Here is a 20,682-nt window from a genome sequence, read left to right on the forward strand (position 1 = left end):
TTTACAATATATTTTACAGGTTGAACTAGGTATAGAGGACCTCACAATATGTATTACCCTTTTCCTTATGGTTATGCAACTATATGAGCCCCATATTAAGGTATTTTAGAAGGGAAAACTTTAGGGGAATAGTTTGTAATTGATATCAGCCATTTGAAACATTCTTTATAACTTGGCTAAAACAATAAAAAGTAGGAATGTCTCATAAAAATCGCAGAATTTTTGCAATAACTATTCAATAACACTTGTTCTAAAAATAATACAGACATATAAATATAAACGGACTAACTTAAATTGTTTCTGATTCTGTTTTTCAAAATTCATTACAGATATTTTCAAAAAGAGACTGATTTTTTTTATAACAAAGCAAATAAGTAATTCTTCATTTGTGGACTCTTGGCAACATTTTCTTCCTCTTGAGACAGTGCCAGGGGTCAATTCTAGAGATAATATTTTGGGCAAATACATCTTTACCAGCTAATGTAGATATAAAAAAAAGGCATAAAAGTTCAGTGTTCTTCTTACAAAATAAACGGACAATTAAGCTTAATGCTTTTTTTATTTACCAAGATGTTTACCTCCTCACAATGACAGTTACTTGCATGGCCAATTGTGTGATTCTTATACAATACGACATAATGTTCTTCGAGTCATAATGAAACAGTTTTTTCAACTTTATACAGGTATGATTTAAAAATTAAAATTGTATGTGTTTAAGGTGTACAATGTAATATTCTCATGTACATATACAATGTGAAATGATTAATATAAGATTTAAATGCAGGCCTAAGATGATAAAGAAGTGACAAGTTGCTGTTCTTTACAATAGTGTTATTCACTGTTTATTTGTTACAGTCATTTTTGATAACCTAATCTGGTTCATTTCAGCCATCTTATTAGTGTTTACAGACAGACTCTCTTGTGTATATTAGCCTCAAAATGTGCTCCAAATCTGCTGAAAAGCATAGCTCTACTAGAGAGGAAAATAAAAAAAAAAATTTCAACTAGTTGACGTAGTTTTTACTTTATGGAACTTATAATCATTCTTTGCTTTTTCAAACCATCTAGGAGTCCTGCAATTGAAAGAAGATACCATTGAAAGTTTGCTGGCTGCAGCTTGTCTTCTGCAGCTGACTCAGGTCATTGATGTTTGCTCCAATTTTCTCATAAAGCAGCTCCATCCTTCAAACTGCTTAGGGATTCGATCATTTGGAGATGCCCAAGGCTGTACAGAACTTCTGAACGTGGCACACAAATACACTATGGTAAAATCAATTGCTTCAACTGAACTTGTAGTAAAAATATGTTAATGTTATAATAAAATTAATAAGCAACATAAACTTATATAACTTGTAGATGACTTTCGCATATGATATATTCAACAAAAACATTTGTCTGGTTGAGCTGCACTCAGGCAAGCTTTTCCTTTTTTGAATTACAAATGTTTAATTAAATCCCCAAACTTGAGGAAATAAAAATACTGCCAAAAAATAAATTGTACAACTGCGTATTTCAAATAGAATCTATAGTATTAAGAAAATGTTAATTCCCTGATGTTTTTGTACAATTAGAGCTTTAGTTTGTAAAATTGTACGAATTATGATTTATAAAGAAAGTGAGGTGTCATTCAGTAAGGAAAAATGCTAATATTAATGGGTCAATAATTGTCAGAGCTTAAAAACTACCAAAATTAGTGGCGCGATCTCAGCTCACTGCAACCTCCGCCTCCTGGGTTTAAGTGATTCTCCTGCCTCAGCATCCCGAGTAGCTGGGACTACAGGCGCCCGCCACCATGCCCTGCTTTTTTTTGTATTTTTAGTAGACATGGGGTTTCACTATATTGGCCAGGCTGGTCTCGAACTCCTGACCTTGTGATCCACCTGCCTCAGCCTCCCAAAGTGCTGGGATTACAGGCATGAGCCACTGCGCCCAGCCCAGATAATTTTATTGAATGAACTTCTTTATGTCTTAGTAACAAATTTTACTTTGGTTAAAAATAACTTACAGCTCAATTCATTAATGCAACTAACTTAAAATCCCTTTCAATTCTATTAACAATTAAATCTAATGCAAATGTTCATAGGTGGTAATTATTTAAATGTTGCATATGATAAGATAGAGCATATTAAATGGACAGAGGATATTCAATAAAGCCTTACAATAGATGCCAATACTTCCCTGATGCAGAGTAAAAATAAACTTTTTTAACCTCTGAAGAAGGGAAGGACACAAGAGATGGATCATTTTGTGAAACCCAATCAAAATATAAATATTTCAAAGAATGAAATTGCTTCAGTTATTTAATATTAAAAAACAAAAAGCAATTGCATACAAGTGAACAACAGAAAGGCACACATTGAAATCATAAATAAAAGTAGCATTTTTTAGAATAGAGATGCATATAAAGAGTATTTTTCTGGAGTTTTATACAGAAGGTAATTTTTTAATTTCTAAAATTTCAATTGTTTAAAAACTTCTTATCAAATCTTTCTCCCTCCTACTTCCCACCCTAGGTCCATTGCTCAAAATTTGAAGTTTGAAACATATTCCTAAAACAATACCATTATATGGAGAATCATATTGTAATGGATTGACATTTTAAAATATATCATTTAATTACACCATTTATGTCCCTGTGTCCTAAATACAGATGCCATATAATGTAAAGGAACAGCAGTTATGAAGGTCAAAGGTTTATTCTACCACAAAAAATAAACATGAAAACTTCCTATTAAATTACTTAAATTCTTGAACTAAGTTTTAGCAGTTTCCTGTTTAGTATTACACACTTGCAAGCAAAATACATTCCGAAAAAAAGTTTGAATTATTTTTGTTGCTCAAAATGAACTTGTCTTCCTTTTCCTATTATGTGACCAAAACGGAGTGTTGAAGCAGGATGTGCATAAAAATGTAATATTGTTGTCTCTCTTAATCTCTCTTCTTTAGTTATGTTAGTATCTATTGTAAATACAGTAAAATATATAAAGGTCTTGCTATAATAATGTTTTTGCAGTACTGGATTGATAGTTTAATAATGCAAATAATTTTAATGTCTAAGAATAATACTAAAAAATTTAGGGATTCAATTGTAATCATGTGCATTGGTAGACTGAATAAGGTAGACTGCCTTCCCTAATGTGAATGGGCCTCATCCAGAACTACCATCACAGACACACTCAGAATGCTATTTGGCCAAATGTCTGGGTACCCCGTTCGTTACCCAGTCAAGTTCATACATAAAATTAACCATTTAAATCATATAGATAGTTGTCTGCATCAATGAAGCATTTACCAAATATGTGATAGTCATTTGGTAAAGTTTGCAACAATATAAGTGTAGATTTTTATAAAATGAATAGTTAAGCCAGGGCACAAAAGAAGACTCCCTTGGAAGTTGCATAGAATAAAGTGTTTACCTTGAAATTAGGAGCAAAATAATTCCAAAATAAAACAATTTAAAATTAATCTTTAAGTGAAACTAATTAATTCTATACAGTACTGGATACTGCAATGTAATATATAGATACTTTAAAATTACACTTATTCTTTATTTAGACTAATCTACTATATTGCCCAGCAATTTTCAATAGTCCCATTAGGAAGCAATTCTGAAGTCATAACAAATTCTATCAGAAAATCTAGGTTTTTCCTCTTCGTTTTTTAATCGGAGAGTGGGTAAAAAGGAGGAGATATTGAGGTGTCCATAATATTAATGCAGTTTCAGAGTTTATATACAATATCGGTACTATATAACCTTAAGTTTTATAGTTTTATATTTGTCTAAACTCTTTCACAAAAATCATATCACTTATGAAAAGCAGTTGCAATAGCAAACAAAATGCAGTAAGCATGATTTCAGAGGCTTATGCTTGAATGCAGACTTTGCCACTTACTCCATAGGGAATCAGACAACTCATATGACCTGCTTTCTTATCAGACTAATTCCACTTTCTCACAAGATCACACTGGTGATGACTTAATGCTTGTGAAAGAAATCAGTAAAGTGTGAAGTGTTGTACAAGTGTAATGTATTAATAGTTGCACTACTATCACCATTATTTGTATAAGTGGGAGGGTCTTCACCCAGAGACATCTGCTACAGTAAGAACAGCAGTTCTCTTTCAGTTGTTTGTCTTAATCACAAAGAGTTATTTGTCTAAATAGGCCAGTTTGAAACTTACGGCATCAGAGCCTTCTGATGGGTGTATCAACATTGATTATTGCTGTCTGGATTACTTTCTTATTTGATTGTTTCACTTCCACAATGACTCAACTAAAAGTAAAGCTGAGGTGGTGATTTGATTTATTTAGAGACCCCAGTTATTCGGAGACTAGCTTAAACTGTTCCTGGAATATCTGTTTATTGTGCAACATAAATTGCCAAGTAGGTATGTTTATCTTCATTTTAGAAATATATTTCATTTCATTTAAAACTTGAGATCTTCACTATGAGAAATGTTAAAAATGATCATTCTGTTGTCAAAGAAAGAACATGTAATATTTATAAACTAGAAAAAAATATAATGGTGTTTTGATTTAAAAAAATGAAACACAGATGTTTGAAATTGTATATTTGACAAAATACAACACAATGAAAGAAGAATTGAGATATATAAATTTATTATTTTTTTTGAGAAGGAGCTTCACTCTACTAAAAAAAAAAACGAAAATATTAGCCGGGGATAATATATAAATTTAAAAGACATCCTCACTCTTTCCTAAAGAAAAAACTTCATAGGAATCCTTTTTAGATTGTCCTGAACCCATAGATTGTTACCAACTGCAAAAGAGTACTTTTCTCTTGGTCAATAGAAGATCATACTTTTCCATAAAAGGAAAGAGTTTTTCATCATTCTTTTTTCTTATCTCCAAGGAATTCAGTTTGTTTCTGCCTCACATACATAGCCAGAGTTAACTCTCCTAGGCTTTCAAGACAGCCACCACCTTAAAAAGTTTCAGCCTTTTTCTTATGGCTTTTGGCTGAAGACCAACTAGACAGCTCTGAAGTCATGAGCTGCTGTTGTCACATAGAGCAGCTGGGAGCAAAAACTGCCGCTTTTGGCTCCAACACTCTGCCTATGTGGGCTGTGAAGCAGTTAAAGCTAACCTTGTATGTTCTATAAATAATTCCCAGTGGAAGCATTTGGCCTCTCAGCTCCAGAAGGCTCCCTGTTACCCATGTCACAGGTAGCAGGAGCACCTATTTTTTATAAGTGGATACATCTGTGTCTCTTGCATTTTCTGAAGTTTAAGAACATGAAATGCTTTGATATGCTTATTCCATTAAGAAATTTCTAAAGTGCAAAGTTTTAGTAGATGACCTTTCTTTTCTAGGAACACTTCATTGAGGTAATAAAAAACCAAGAATTCCTCCTGCTTCCAGCTAATGAAATTTCAAAACTTCTGTGCAGTGATGACATTAATGTGCCTGATGAAGAGACCATTTTTCATGCTCTAATGCAGTGGGTGGGGCATGATGTGCAGAATAGGCAAGGAGAACTGGGGATGCTGCTTTCTTACATCAGACTGCCATTACTCCCACCACAGGTATGGAAAAATTACCTAGGTAATTTAAAATATAGTTCTGAACTACCACTAGGCACTAATCCATTTCTTATTTGCCTAATTTTATTTTTTCAGAAGATTCCTGGTAATTTGAGTGTACAATATTCGTTTCACAGAAGAACATATTCAGCCATCAATTAGAGGCATTAACAAAAGACAGAAAAAAACATGGCTAAAAAAAGCTACCGTTAAACCATAAACATCAGAATACTCATTAGTTTCAGTTTCACCACATAATATTTGTAAAAAGCTGGGAAAATGACTAGGCTAACCCTTTTTTTTTTTCCTGCACACTTTCTAGGCAAAATGTTAATAATTAGTACAATAGCCTTCCAGAGGAGAGTCTAGGAAGGAGTCAGGTACTGAATAATATCTTTTAATATTATCCGCTACGATCAAAATAATGCTATCATACTTTTGATGCACTATAGCATAATTAGAAAGGCATCCTCACCATATATGTTGAATTGAAGGATTATAGCAAAGATGATTTTAAGAATAAACACCTTTGAATAAGATCCAGGGTTAACTCAACTCATTCTGAATTTTGGAATGCAGTCTCACCACATAATTTCACCATTGGTGATAACCACAGATTTTTCTCTGTAGCAAATTGATCAATAAAATTTATAATACATGTGGATATACTGCACATATGCATGTAATATCTACTGAATTTGTGGCTATAGGCCTCAAACATCATCCAAATTAAAAACAGAGACCTTGTATAGATTTAGTGGATCAATAATTTTGTAAATATTAACATGAATCCACTTTTATAACAAAGTTACTAATTAAATGTTAATATTGAAAAATATATTGTTAATCTGTTGATGATTTTTCCTTTTTTCTTTTTTTTTTTTTTTTTTTTTTTTTTGAGAAGGAGTCTTGCTCTGTTGCCAGGCTGGAGTGCAGTGGGGCTATCTCGGCTCACGGCAACCTCTGACTCCCTAGTTCAAGCGATTCTCCCTCCTCAGCCTCCCAAGTAACTGGGATTACAGGCATGTGCCACCACGCCCAGCTAATTTTTGTGTTTTTAGTAAAGATGGGGTTTCACCATGTTGGCCAGGATGGTCTCGATCTCCTGACCTTGTGATCCACCTGCCTCGGCCTCCCAAAGTGCTGGGATTACAGGTGTGAGCCACTGTGCCCAGCTGATTTTTCCACATTTTTTAAAACTTCCAGCTGTTAATTAAATTCCATAGAACTATATGCATGCTCTTAAGAATCTATCCATATGCAATGAAAGAACATTGATTACCCTTCTGGTTATAGCAAATTTATCCAAAGAGCAAGGAAGGCAATAGTAATGCCAAAAACAGAAATAATAAATATATACGTAATTTTAGATCCAGGGTTCTAAATCTTTGGATTGACAGATGATCTTTAGAATCTATGGAAATTTTATGTTTCGGTGAAGGTAAACACTTATATGTATTATTCTCAAGAAAAGTTCTATGACATATGAGATTCTCAGACTGCCTTTGAAAATGTTCCTGGACCTTTGAACTTGTTGGAAACACAATTTCTCATGCCCCACTGCAGACCCAGTTAACCAATTTCAGGGAAACAGGCTGCAGAATATGTGTATTAACAATTTCTCCTTGTGATTTTAGGCATAAAAAACTTAAGATGCACAGGTGTAAGATCAGAGGCTGGTATCTTTACAGAGCCTTAAGTCTATATGACACTTTCAGCAAAGTGAACTTCTTAGTTTGAACTTCTGTTATTTTATTGGAATGGAGGGAAATTTCTAGCCCAAATGTACAACCAACAGTACCGTGGTATCCCACCTCTGAGTATGCCTTAGACCTAGAATATGGACTGTGTCAACTTTTCCTGATCGTGGTAGTGATAGGCAATGTCGTGCAAATATAGGCTTTCCAAAAGAATTTAAAAGGTGACCTTACAAATATCTTAGAAATGAAATATATAAAAAGGATGGTGATGAATCTCTGAAGAGTATTTTTAGGGAAAAATACATAGCCTAGTTTTTAGACCTATTTCTGAAAGCATATGCATTAAGCAAATGCCTGGGCTCTCATGAGGCAAGTCAAAATAAAGATCCATCAGATATCACAGGTGGAGTGAGAACAGAACTGAAATTAACACATGAAGAGCAGGAAAATTCAGATAAGTTTAATGTAATAAGATTACCTCTTCTATTCCAGCAACCTGCTCACTATTCCTCTCAATGTCCCATGATACTGTGGACCCAAAACTCCAAGGGAACCAATCTAAGATGACTCTTGACAACATTCTGAAATATACTCTTGAATTCTCTCCAACTCATCTCATGAAAAATACTTTGCCTCACTTTTATCAGTGTTAAATAAGGTCACTGTCTGCCAGGTAATGATAGTTAAAAAGAATTGATCATCTATTTTTGTTAATATGCTGGCTAGTTACTAAGGCATGTATCTCAACTCAGTTAAAAAGCACCTGCTTTCAGAATACTCTGCAGAAGTGATCAGATGATACAGATACCATCCACCATGTCTGTTATTATTTTAACTGAGCATGTTTGCATGAACATCACTACCAACACAACTACCCCAAATCCGCCAAAAAGATTGCTACTTGTATTAGCCGCATGCAGTAGACTAGGAGATTCTCGCTTGTGCAGACAGAGCCATTCTCTTCGACTGCTTTCAGCAATACTTTCTATGAGTGCTTTTTGACATTTGCTCCTTTAAATTATATGTGTACATATTCAAAAGATGAATAATGTGTGAATTAAATAAATATGCAGAGGTCATTAGCTACTACCAGCAGATTTTTAGTTATTTTCCTTGATAAGTGAAAATAAAAATCATACTAAATAACAAAAAGCATGAAATAATCAAACTTCTACATTTCAGTTTGCTCAAGTTTTCTCTGCCTCTACCTCCCGGGCTCAAACGATCAACCCACCTTAGCCTACAAGTAGCTGGGATTAAACAGGCACATGCAACCACAACTGGCTAATTTTTGTATTTTTTTTGTAGAGACAAGGTTTTGCCATGTTTCCCATGCTGGTCTCAAACTCCTGAGCTCCAGCGTTCTACACACCTTGGCCTCCCAAAGTGCTGGAATTACAGGTGTATGCCACTGTGCCCAGCCTCCAAAGTTATATAAATACAAATATGTTCTTTCTAATGGTGAACTCTCCATTCATATGCCATGCATCACTACTTTTCAGTTACTGGCAGATCTTGAAACCAGTTCCATGTTTACTGGTGATCTTGAGTGTCAGAAGCTCCTGATGGAAGCTATGAAGTATCATCTTTTGCCTGAGAGAAGATCCATGATGCAAAGCCCTCGGACAAAGCCTAGAAAATCAACTGTGGGGGCACTTTATGCTGTAGGAGGCATGGATGCTATGAAAGGTAAAAATAACTTAGAGTGTCTTCATTCAAAAAAGATACATTCTTAACAGCCTCCAAATTATAAGGGTGATATTAAAGCCATGTTAAATGAGTGCACCTAAAGTGAATTTTCATAAATAGGGTGCATTATATGATTTTTGTGACCTCATTTTTCTACTTACCTTATGAGACATAATCTTTCAATTAGTGTTGAACCCTTAATAGGCACTTTTACTTTACAGAAGCTGTTTTAAGATTTGAATATTTACTTTGCCATATTTTATCTTTTCAAGGAAAACTTATTTAATGTTTGTGAACCCGAAAGTATGTGAGACAGGTCTCAATTAATTTAAAAAGTTTATTTTGCCAAGGTTAAGAATGCGCCCATTCTTAACCCCAGGGGGTCAGGGTACATCTTGGTTTTATACATTTTAGGGAGATATCAGACATCAACATGTAAGGTATACATTGGTTCTGTCCGGAAACGCGAGACAACTCAAAGTGGGGGCCTTCTAGGTCATGAGTAGGTAAGAGACAGATGGTTGCATTCTTTTGAGCATCTGATTAGCTTTTCACTGAATGCACAATTTACATGTGAGGGAGGTACAAGAATAGTCACTTATGCCTTAGTCTGGCTTAGAGAATATGCATTTTTTTCATAAACAATAAAGCAGAGGAAGCAATCGGATGCATATTTGTCTCAGGTGAACAGAGGGATGACATTGAATTCTGTCATTCCTTTGTCCTGCACCTATGAAAATAAGCTGTCAATTTACACTGCCATTGTGAAATTCAACGTAACTTTTTAAGGGTAAGCATCTGGAGGCCCACAAGGAATTTCCTTGTGGGCAAATTGTGAGGGATGTATGTAGCTTTTTTTAAAAAAAAAAAAAAACTCTCAGTATTTATCTTATTTAGGAATAAAAAGGGAGGAAAGGTTTGCCTGACACAGTTCCCAGCTTGACTTTTCCTTTTGGCTTAGTGATTTGGGGGTCCCAAGACTTATTTTCCTTTCACATGTTAATCAGAAAGGAAGAGACTGTAACTGGCAAAAGGTCTGGCTGCTGGCCACTTGTAGAAAGAAGCCATAATAACAAGAGTGAGGTGCGATAAAAAGAGAGCAAGATTTTCTTTTCCATGCTAGTAAGAAGAGGAGTGGGTGGAATTCTTTCCAAAAATGTCTACTCTTCCATTTGTAGAAGGAATGTGGGGGCTTTAAAGAGAGAGTTTGGAATGCAGAATAGGCAGGGTGGCTAGGGAGTGTCAGGTGTTGTGACACCCTTCAATGGCTTGTGTTGAATTATTTATCGTTCCATCTGGTAAAGGGGCTGGTGCCATCATGGCCAGAGGTGTCTGGTCTGTATCAGCATCCGGCCCCTGAAGCTTCTCAGGAAATATTTGACCAGATGAGTGAGTATGGTGTGTGTTTATCAAGCATCTAGGTAACCAATGTGCATAAGGCATGGGAGCATAGAATGGGATAAGAAAGGGAGTGGAGGAAAGAAAACATTCCAAGGATGTAAAGTTTATCTCAGAGCTACATCTTGAAACTGGGGGTGACGGGAAATGAGGAAAGGAAAGGGGATAGAAAAAAAAAGTTTAAAAACTTGGTTTGAAGTCCTACTGGAATCACATTATTTTCTTTGATATATATAATTGAAAATTGGAAGACTACATAGTAACAATCCTTATTAATCATAAGCCCATAAAACAAGAGATTGCAAATGCAATTATTTGCAGATTTGTAGGGTTACTTCAAGAACTGATGTGCTTCAGGAAATAACAAATAACAATGTTTTTGTATTTTGTAACAATAATGTTACAAGCTAGGTTTTATAGGGCAATGAGATCCTATAATTAATTTCCAGTCTGGCAACTTGAGGTTTTATTGAATTTTTGTTGACTAAATTGAATATTAATAGCATATTAGAAGGTTTCTTGTTTGGCATTGAAATTACAAGAGAACTAATTAAAAAATGCAAGTACAGTTATCTTTCGTTTCTGACTCTGAAAAAAGCCTAATTTGCATCGTGAGAAATGGAAAACTTTGTGTTTGTTTGGTTTTTGTGTTTGTTTTTTATTTTTTATTTTTGGCATTTTTTTCGGGCTAATCTTGGTTAAATTATTGTTACCATAAAGGAATGTATTACAACAAATGCTTATAAGTATCTATAACTCCTTATCAGTCTCTAAAAATGAGTGAAATATGAACCTATAATCTCTGGACTCTATTACCAAAGTTTGTTATGGAAGTAAATGAAGGCATGAGACACTTTGAATTCCTGGTATACGGAGACACTATAAAAGGCTCACGGGATGTTGCAGACCATTAAAAGAATAGTAAAACCTTACATTTTTGATTACTTAATCTTTGGCATTTTGCAAACATCGTTCCTAATCCTCACAATAATGTTACAGTAATGTTACCGCTACTTTGCACATCTTAAGTTTAGATAGCCAACCAAAGGACAAACATTAAGAAAGGCTGGAGATGAAATTCTTATTCAAATACGATGTTCCTTTTTCTACACTGCCACTATTACAGACAAAAGAACAACAACAAAACTCTTTGGGGGTTTTAGAATCTATTGGAAAACCAGGGTAAACACGTAGTAGCAAAAAAAAGAAAAAAGAGAAACAGGAAGAAAAAACCTAAGAAGTATAACAAAAACATTAAATGGGCAGTATTTATCTGTATAAAGCAGTATGACATTGAAAAATGTACTACTTTACATATTTTCACAAAAGTATAAACATTAATTTCTATACATACACCTTTTCTTATTGTGTGTTGCTTTAGTTATTTTTAAAAGATGTTTTTGACTACATATTGAGTACAGTGTACACTGCTTGGGTGATGAATGCACTAAATTCTCAGAAATCACCACCAAAGAACTTACCCATGTAACCTAAAACCACCTGTACCCCCAACACTACTGAAATTTTAAAAATTTGAAAAATCTAACTTTTATATTTTGATGTTTAGGAAATACAGGGCTTCCTCAGACTCTAATTTCCTCTCTGACTCATATAACAAGCTCAGAATTGCTGTTAAATACAGATATCACACAAATGGCTGGGGCTAACTATAACTCCTACAATGTATTTGAAAGAATCATTAGAAAGTGCTAAGTCTAATCATAGAGTCAAAATTGTTAAATTGCCAGTTAGTAAACTTTGGATGTCTTGTACATACATAATATTTTGTAAATTTTTATTTGTTTAAAAACTAAATGCTGAATAAAGCATATGGCAGGAGACAAGGTAAAGGCTAATACTGTCGCTTTTGGAACATTTGTAAAGTAAATGGAGGAAATCATTACATCAGATATATTCACTACTGCAGGAACTACAGTGTTCTCAGCAACACTGATAAGTTTGACAGGTTTTGTTCACTCTTGAATACATTATGAACGAAGATTGGGTAAGAGCTTAGAAATGAATTGAGAATATATCAAACGTTCTGGGGCAGAGAGTTATTTATACAGAAAAATTTTAAAGGAAAAGATGGTAAAAAAAATTGAATTTATGTTTTTCCATCTGATATAGAGCTGCCCTAGTAAAGCAGCTAGAGAATATAAATTTTGATTAGTTGAAGGATTCGCGGGGGTGGACAAAGGGGCTGGAGAAGTCTTCAGAATTCAATATGTAGAACTACTAGTCATAAATGCTCATGTTGCAGTCAAAAGTCATGGGATCATTTTATCTTTATTGAATCTAATGCCTTGAAAAGTTTAACGTGGCATGAATCACACACCTACATCTCTCAGTGTAAATCTTCTACATACGGCTGACTAATGTAGATTTCTACAATTTTCTAATTACCCCACCATTCGTATCTTCATAATCATAACAATGAGTGCAGACTAGCTTTTATTTCCTAATCTAAATTAGGTCATCGGTAAATTCCACTAACACAAAGAGAACTAAAAGTTAAAATTAGAACAAGCAGATAAGAATACAGACGTAGGAAGATTGGGATGAGGAAATGGAGAGAATTGGAAAACATTCAGAGAAAACTGACTGGTTAAACATAGAATAAAAGTAGGTGTGAGTTTCTAGTTATTTCAGTTTTAACATTACCATCAAAAGATATTTAGTGTAGAAAAGATATTTTGATAGGTGTTATCATTTGACCTCTTAGCAGGAAATATAGTCAGTAGAGCAATTGCTAATGTATAAATCAGTATTCAGTCAAATCCATGTTATCAGTGAAGGAGGCAATAATGAAAGAGAAAGAGTAAATGAGTCACTGTGTATTTACAAGTTTGTGTTAGAAAATCCAAAATCTTGGAACACAAATACTTGCAGTGCACTATTCACCAGAAAATATTTAAACTTAGAGGAAGGAAACACTGTTTCCACTAATTCAATCTAATCAAGGAGCAGTTATATATTTAATATATACTCTGCTTAAATTTTGACACTGCCAATGGTTATGCTTCAAATGTTAATTAACTACATCTTCATTATAACTAATGAACTGCATTTTCTTCACAAATCTCCCAATAAAGGAGCAACTGGAAAGTATTTTTGCTTATTACTGTGGCTGATTTTGTGTAATTGGGATGAAATTTTTTTTTCTTTTCTAGCAAATGAGGTTTAAAATTATTATTATACTTTAAGTTTTAGGGTACATGTGCACAATGTGCAGGTTTGTTACATATGTATACATGTGCCATGTTGGTGTGCTGCACCCATTAACTATGAAATTTTTTAAATCTGCCACAAACTCTATTAGATATACTATAGATGTAAAAAATAATTCTATTATTTTCCACCCTGGTTATTATTCAGAAGTTTCCCTGCTGTGCAAAATCAGCTTTTACTAAAAAATAGCAACAACTATTATGAATGAATGGTAAGAAGCATTGCCTACTGAAGTGACAATTCATTATGACAGTAGTGATAGTTTACTTTGTCAATAGTGACAGTATACTATGGCAGTAAACTTTGTACATTAGTAATTGAATAGAAAATACAATTATATTAACACTTAAAGAAAGTAATACCTTGTAATTCTATATTCTCAACTGTAATATTTTGTGCTACTGAAGCAGGTTCATTGTCTGGGGTAGCACCTGAGGTTCCTTGTCTCATGGCCACAGAAATCAAAGACATGGACACACAAAGAGTGAGATTAAGAGCAGAAATTTAACAGGCAAAAGAAAGAGAATAGCTCTCCACTACAGAGAAGGGTCTTGGAAAAATGGGTTTCCAGATCTGTGCTGAAATGCAGGGGGGTTTATAGATGAGCTGGTGAGGAGGTGGTGCCTGTTCTACATAGGGCACAAAAGACTGGTTAGGACCAGGTGTGCCATTTGCATAGGGCACGAATCTCTGACAGCCCCCATACCAATCTTTTATTATGCAGGTGGGTTTTCTGCCTAAACTGGACATGATACCCATTTCTTTCTTACTGTACACGTGGTAACAAAAAAAGGGAAGATGAAGCCTCCATGTTGGAAATGCCTGCCCCCAAGGTAGCCCTTTCCTATCGGTGCAGCTGCCATCATTCCCCTGTGCAAGCTTCCAGCTTGCTTATCTATGTCTGCAGCTTGATTTTTCAGGCTGCTCTTTGTTAGAAAATAAATGATTTGGGGGGCTGCTTTTGATTAGAAAGGTAATTCCACCAAGGATTCTTTTGACCTCACTATCTGCATAAATAATTTCTCTCTACCTCTTGTATCATTACCATCATGGAACATTATGTGAATCAGCACCAAAGGCCCATTTAACATTTTTTGAATTTTATTTATTTATTTATTTATTTATTTATTTATTTATTTATTTATTTATTTATATAGACAGAGTCTCACTCTGTCACCCAGGCTGGTGTGATCTTGGCCCACTGCAGCCTCCGCCTCCTGGGCTGAAGTGGTCTCCCGACCTCAGCCTCCCAAGTAGCTGGGACTACAGGTGCATGCCACGACACACAGCTAAAGGCCCGTTTAAAAATAATTTTCATTCCTGGTCTTTTAGTTACGTGTCTTTTAAATAAACACACACACACATACACACAAACACACACACACAAATAAACACACACACCCAAAACAAATTTAAAAAGCATAAATTAATATGTTGAATGGTCATAAGTAATTAAATCTGTAACAGATGTGCAAACATTCAATAATAGAATCCAAGGTATTTTGTTGTAAATTATGTCATTTGACACTTGTGTTGATACTACCAGTAGAATAGTATAGCCAAAGCCAGTGTTATAAGGGTATAAACCAAACATATTACATAAAACATTTTATTTTGACTCTTCTATTCGGGTCCAGAAGTGGTAAAAGATTATCCTTTGCTTTATCTCCCAGGTTGTAGAATTACCTGAGCTACTTACTTAATTTGAATTGTAATCACTGATACTGTGCTGTAAGTTATGGGTACATAATTATAATGTGAATAATACCAATTCAAAATTTCAATAAAAGTAGATTTTACCGTTGTTCGATGTCCCTTTGTCAGGTACTACTACTATTGAAAAATATGACCTCAGGACCAACAGTTGGCTACATATTGGCACCATGAATGGCCGTAGGCTTCAATTTGGAGTTGCAGTTATTGATAATAAGCTCTATGTCGTGGGAGGAAGAGACGGTTTAAAAACTTTGAATACAGTGGAATGTTTTAATCCAGTTGGCAAAATCTGGACTGTGATGCCTCCCATGTCAACACATCGGCACGGCTTAGGTAAGAGCTTAGCGTAATGTATTTTTCAAGAATGTATAGTAAGTAGAGTTTTTAAAAATTAAATCTAGCAGCACATTATTGGGATTTAGCCAAATCCTTAGTGAAAATGTCTCCAAAATGATGAAAAACTTAAGGAAATGATAAAAGCCTGTGAGACATTTGTTATTGTTGCAGGTTACTCCTGATTCCCTTCCACCAGTATTTTAAAGGGGTTTCATTCTAAAAAGGATAACATTTCAAAGGGATTTATTATAAAATAATATACAACTACAGCAAGGAGTTTTCTTCTAAGCTCAATTTAGAGAGGAAAGTACTTGACTATTGCGAGGGATTGTGTTTCTAGTTAGATGAATCATGTGCCCATAGTGGAGAACTTTGATTCTCCTGAATATTTGTCAGGATACCTCGTTCTTTATACTAGGCTCCATATTTTTGCAATATCATAAGAGTTGGCTGAACGACAGAAAAATTTCCTTTTTTTTAATCTTATTTTTATAGAGCTAAAAAGCAGCAGATCCAGGAATGGTATTGCTTGCCCCAATTATCCTGATAAATTGACTCTGCCAAATAATACACTATATAATTATTCAGTTCAGTTATGTCAGTGTTATTCCTAGACATAGCTTAGAAAGGTCCTGCAGAGAAATCAGAGCAAGCTTATTTTTCAATATAATTGATATTAGCAAATAGGTAGGAGAGGTGATGATGATATACCACTGAGAGGTTGATTGGGATAGTGAAGGTGGGGAAAAAAACAATTATGTAAATTATCAAAGCAGATGCGAAGCAGAAATGGGCTATTCATAATATTTGAAAAAACAAACTTCTAACTAAACATTAAAAAGCTCTGTCTGTAAGTTAGCTCACAGGAATCTTTTTATCCCTATATTAAACACCAGAGGTTATAAAGACCTACTACAGTCAGCCTATAATTCTAAGGTTTATCTAAGAATCAACATCACATTGTATCTACATGTTATATCAACAAACAATATTGAAATTTTGTCAGAAAAAGTCAGCTTTTTAAATTACATATCTAGAAATGGTGCATTCTACTGCCTCTTTTGACTTCAGTGTTACAACAATAATACCCTTCTATGATACAGTAACTAAAACTGAAAATTTCACAGGGTTAGAAAACCATACTTAGCTTTACAACACAGTCAGTAAACTATTCATATGTATGCAAAATCGTTTAATAAGCAAAACAAAAAAATTTAAGCAGTTAATTCCTTGCAAAATGAAACAATATTCAGTGTGTGGCATACCTAGGTGAACCCACATATTATTTTAATTTTTTTAGGTGTAGCCACTCTTGAAGGACCAATGTATGCTGTAGGTGGTCATGATGGATGGAGCTATCTAAATACTGTAGAAAGGTGGGACCCTGAGGGACGACAGTGGAATTACGTAGCCAGTATGTCAACTCCTAGAAGCACAGTTGGTGTTGTTGCATTAAACAACAAGTGAGTAAGTTGAAACACACATGTTCATTGCTTCCAGGTCATATAGTATAGAACTTCGGTGACATGATCCATCCAATCAATTAGCATTCCAAATAACCTGGATGTACTTGTTATCAATAATAAAAGGTCTTCATTGGAACTCTCCATTAGGACTGAAAATACTTGTCTAAAATAAATACTTGATTAAATATTCTGTATGCCCTTGCTAATCAAGGTGTGGTCCTGGGACCAGCAGCATCCACCTTTCGTATTTAGAAATGCTGAATCCTAGCCCCGACCCAGCTTTTATAGGCAAGCCAGTTCTAATTTTACCCTCAAGAAGTTACTACTTTTTTACATTATGATTTATTTTTATCAAAACTTTAGTCTGTCTATGGATATAACAAGGTGATTCTTTTATTCTTTCAACAATCCCTCTCCTGAGTGTTCAGGGTTCCTAAATATAGAATCCTACCTAGTCTCACCCTTCCTGAATATTTACCTCTTCCTGTCACTTGCCTATCACTTCCGAGATATTATACTAAAACATGATGATGTTAGAAGTTTCTAAGAGCTTGAATTGTTACCAGGTATTATGTGCTTTCTGACGAGGGAACTTTGGAGACAATGACCAGCATATAAGAGGGTCATGAATCATGCGAGTTTCAGACAATAGGTTGGGTCAGTTGCCAGAGACAGCCTTGTGTGTTTATATTGACTATGCATGAAGCCAATACATTATCATAGATATGGGCTCAGTCAAAATGTCAACGCATTGTTTTTAGAACCTTGCACAGAAATAAATAGGAAGTGTCCAGAGTTAAGAGGAGATCCAGTTTTAAAGTGTCTTAGAGCTTAAGCTACTCCTAAATCTATCTGTGGCCTCACCTGAATAATGTCAGGTGATTCAGTTATGTAATCTCCTACCTAATACAGAACAGGATGAAAACATGAAATTTGACCTATTTAATTGTGCTTTGCTGAGTTGCTATTGTTTACAACTCAGCATGAAGGGAAGTTATAGGAATATGGATTAATAAATGTCTGTCTTCTTTATTAATACATGATAACTTTAAAATTATATTAAAAATACTACTTATCAAAAGAATGGCATTTTAAAATGTATGGGAGAAATGTCATAGCCAATATCACTTACGAGGGAAAAAAATCTAGTTTCTAGGTTCTATCCTCTTTCCTTAGTTGTTTATTAAGCTAATGTCTTCTAAGTGATGATTTTTTTAATGCAAATATAAAGTCATACATAAAAACAATGGATTCTGCTCCTAGGTAGTTTAACCCTGCTAAAATTGTAAAGTTGTTGGAGTTGGTCTTTGGAACTATCCTGCCAATCCCTTTGATCTTTCCCTCTTTTTTTCTGTGCCTCATATCCCATGGAATCTTTTATTCAATTATGTTAAAATGACTGTGATAAAGATAGTGAAAAAGGGAGATTTGGGTTGGGTTAGATTTTAACAGGTGCCCTCAGGTAATGATCTATTCACAAACTTCTGCTATTCACTGCATAATAGTGTAGGAGTAGAATATATAGTCAGACCCTTCAGAAACTTGAAAAGCTTTGTACAAAGTTCTCTCACTCTCATTCTATGCATGCATTTTGTGTGTATATGTATACACACACATATACATACACACAATTCTGTCTTTTTATCTAGATTATATGCTATTGGTGGACGTGATGGAAGTTCCTGCCTCAAATCAATGGAATACTTTGACCCACACACTAACAAGTGGAGTTTGTGTGCTCCAATGTCCAAAAGACGTGGAGGTGTGGGAGTTGCCACATACAATGGATTCTTATATGTTGTAGGGGGGCATGATGCCCCTGCTTCCAACCATTGCTCCAGGCTTTCTGACTGTGTGGAACGGTAAGTTTTTTCTATTTCCTTCTGTATGTAATTATTTGGTTATTTAATTTTTTAGAAATAGAAAGATTTTTTTTTCTTTTAAATGGAAATCAATTTCTTTCTTTCTTTTTTTTTTTTTTTTTTTTTTTTTTTTTTTTTTTGAGACGGAGTCTCGCTCTGTCGCCCAGGCTGGAGTGCAGTGGCGCGATCTCGGCTCACTGCAAGCTCCGCCTCCTGGGTTCACGCCATTCTCCTGCCTCAGCCTCCCGAGTAGCTGGGACTACAGGCGCCCGCCACCACGCCCGGCTAATTTTTAGTATTTTTAGTAGAGACGGGGTTTCACCGTGTTAGCCAGGATGGTCTCGATCTCCTGACCTCGTGATCCACCCGCCTCGGCCTCCCAAAGTGCTGGGATTACAGGCGTGAGCCACCGCGCCCGGCCGGAAATCAATTTATTTCTATGCCCCCTGTAAGAAAATTAAATAGTACAACGGGAATCTAGGGAGAACAAGTCCTTTCCCAGCTGAGATACTCTAAGACTCTAGTCCCCTCCTGTTCCAGGCTCTTTCAAATATGGGATCTTAGCTAATTTTAATTTTAATTTTTTATTTTTATTTTTAATGGACAGTGTTTAATTACATTTTTAAACAACCAGAAAGTAGTCTTCCAATAAATGCTAATCCTTGTAGTGGATTTATCCTCTGTACAATTGTACACTTTCTCTTAGACTAAAAATATATTTTTTAAATATTCCGTATACATTTCAGATTCAGCATAGAATATGTAAAAAGAATATGTCATCTTATTGTTAAATAGTCACACTATAAAATAATAAGACAAAGTGGTAAACAAATAAGTTTTAAGCCAAGCTACATCACTCAACCAATTCAGGAGACTCAAATCAAAATAAGTTTACTGAGATTGGGGAAAAAATGGCAGATAGGAGCCAGGAATAACTTGCAGCTCCCACTCATATAGACAGAGCAGTGTGTGGAGAACCATATCGTGAACTTTTGCTCTAAGAACTACCGCAGGAACATAACAGGAAAGTCAAGGGAATCCACAGACCCTCTGAGGGAGGTGGATTGCTGCGCAGGGATAGCCGTAGCAATGTGAGCCTGCTTGCTTTCTCAGCTGGGAGTCTTATGGCCTGGGGTAGGTTCTCAGCCCTGCTCACTGGCTGCCTTGAAATAAGCTAGGTTCTGTTGAGTGAGGGTGCAGTGGGAGTGAGACCAGCCTTTCTGGCTGCAGGCTGCATGGGAGCTGGGTGAGGCCTGTGGCTGCCAGCTTTCCCCCACTTTCTCGGTGGCCTATGTGACAAAGCAGAGCTAGCCATAATCCCCCTGGGAACATAACTCCATTGGCCTGAAAACCACACCCCATCCCCCACAGCAGCTGCAGCAAGCCCCACCCAAGGAGAGTCTGAGCTCAGACATGCCTAACCCTGCCCCCACCTGATGGTCTTTCTCTTTATGCGCTGGTAGCCAAACACAAAGGTCATAATTTCTTGGTAGCTCTATGGCCCTGCCCACTGCCTAAGCCTAAGGCAAAGTTGTATCCTTCCTATACAAACGGAACTGATGGGCTCTTGAATGTGCCACCTCCTAGCTGGAGGCCAACCAACACAAAACCAGCATACTAAACAAAAATACAACCAAGGACCCTCAGAGCATACTTCACTCCCCTGCCACCTCCACGAGAGTAGGTGCTAGTATCCATGGCTGAGAGACCTGAAGACGGATCACATCACAGGACTCATGG

General features: G+C 35.5%; 1 protein-coding gene across 2 annotated transcripts in view; it reads left to right on the forward strand.

Moving 5' to 3' along the window:
* The window catches only part of KLHL4 (kelch like family member 4), a 150,267-nt gene that overhangs the window by 96,744 nt on the left and 32,841 nt on the right, over positions 1-20,682 (forward strand). For both annotated transcript variants that reach the window (XM_004064467.5, XM_063703172.1), the window contains exons 4-9: positions 1,069-1,265; positions 5,335-5,547; positions 8,747-8,933; positions 15,387-15,611; positions 16,915-17,077; positions 18,730-18,942. In XM_004064467.5, coding sequence (XP_004064515.2) covers positions 1,069-1,265; positions 5,335-5,547; positions 8,747-8,933; positions 15,387-15,611; positions 16,915-17,077; positions 18,730-18,942 — 1,198 coding nt within the window. The remainder of the gene's footprint in view (positions 1-1,068; positions 1,266-5,334; positions 5,548-8,746; positions 8,934-15,386; positions 15,612-16,914; positions 17,078-18,729; positions 18,943-20,682) is intronic.

This window comes from Gorilla gorilla, chromosome X, assembly GCF_029281585.2.
Source record: "Gorilla gorilla gorilla isolate KB3781 chromosome X, NHGRI_mGorGor1-v2.1_pri, whole genome shotgun sequence".
Classification (NCBI taxonomy): domain Eukaryota; kingdom Metazoa; phylum Chordata; class Mammalia; order Primates; family Hominidae; genus Gorilla; species Gorilla gorilla.